The sequence below is a fragment of the Anopheles moucheti genome, unplaced genomic scaffold (assembly GCF_943734755.1).
Source record: "Anopheles moucheti unplaced genomic scaffold, idAnoMoucSN_F20_07 putative_Y_42, whole genome shotgun sequence".
In the NCBI taxonomy this organism is placed as follows: Eukaryota; Metazoa; Arthropoda; class Insecta; order Diptera; family Culicidae; genus Anopheles; species Anopheles moucheti.
In genome coordinates this window covers 114,659-115,870 of record NW_026453692.1, presented here as the reverse complement: position 1 = coordinate 115,870, position 1,212 = coordinate 114,659, and the positions used below count along the sequence as shown (strand labels likewise).

The following is a 1,212-nucleotide window of genomic DNA, read 5'->3' as shown; positions in this document are numbered from 1 at the left end:
CCGGCCACCTTCGTGGTATTTGCTTTAGGAGAAGATAATGAGACTTGGGACGGTGCAGCTAGAATTTTGATTCTAATTTCCAAAAACTCAATGAGCTTGGAATAGCTATCGGTGTTATCACTTGCAGAAAATAGTTCCCATGCCATGACGGTTTTAGCATCCAACTTATAGAGCAGCAGATTCGCAAGCGGTGTGTCCCAATGCTCGATGGGCTCCTTCAGTTTGCTAGCTCCTTCGGTGAGTCTAATGAAATCATCAGACACGCGACGTAATTCCTCTAAGGAATTGTCCTTCATTGGTGCTACGGAGTAAATAGCTTTAAAGTACTCACGCTTTAGGGCTCGAATGTTGTCATATCTCTCTAACAACGCCTTCCAGGTGGTGGAGTAATTTTCGGCAGCAATGTCGACATATTCAAATCGTTTCGCAACGTCACCCTTCAACGATGCTAGAAGATATTCTAGCTTCATGACATCCGGAATGTCGTTGGATGAAGCTACCATTGCAGTGAAACGATCCTTAAAGCTGAGCCATGAGGTGATCTTCCCGTCAAACGTTGGTAGACTTATTTTCGGTAACTTTAGGTGAGGTGAAGCAGCGACAGGGATGTTGGCGTTTACTTTTGCTTCAATTACAGTGCTGTTCAAATCTTGTTTGGATGATGTGAGGTGACCTTTTATGAAGCAATATCGATCGTACATATCATTTCTCTCTTTGAGCATGCGAACAATTTCTGCTTCATCTTCTTCGGCATCTTCAAGAGTCGTTTGCATCCTGTCGAACGTCTGCCAACAACTCTCGAGTAACTTCAATCGGTGTTCACATTGCGTAGATTGCTCACTGGTGTACGTTTCAATAAAACTTTCGAGGTTATGTATCTGCGACATAACGCGCATCATGTCCACCTTACTTGGTGGTGCTTTCTTCGGACCCATTGTTGGTTAGGTAAATTGACGCTTCGTTGATAAACAACACAAGATCGATGGATTAGTCCGCAGATCCGGTTCGAAGGACCAAAAATGATGAGAACGGATAAACTTAACTTGGTAAAATATCTGCGGTTGACTTCTTTATAAAAAACACGATCCTGTGGTCCGCTTGGATGTAGTCACTCTTCTCTTTTTTATTCTTTTTTTTTGCACGTTCGCTTGCTGTCACTACAGGAGTTGCTTGAAAAATATATCAGTGCTCCTACTTTCTTCTTTTCCTAAT

At 42.7% G+C, this 1,212-nt stretch overlaps 1 protein-coding gene across 1 annotated transcript; it reads right to left on the bottom strand.

Annotated features, from left to right (window-relative positions):
- Positions 1–331: 331 nt before the first annotated feature.
- LOC128309297 (uncharacterized) lies at positions 332–935 on the bottom strand (the record flags this gene model as incomplete). Its single annotated transcript, XM_053045654.1, has 2 exons — positions 636–935; positions 332–578 (listed from the first exon to the last, which is right to left on the bottom strand). Coding segments are annotated over exons 1-2 (547 nt in total), but the record flags the coding sequence as incomplete, so codon positions are not given.
- Between the last annotated feature and the right edge of the window lie 277 nt (positions 936–1,212).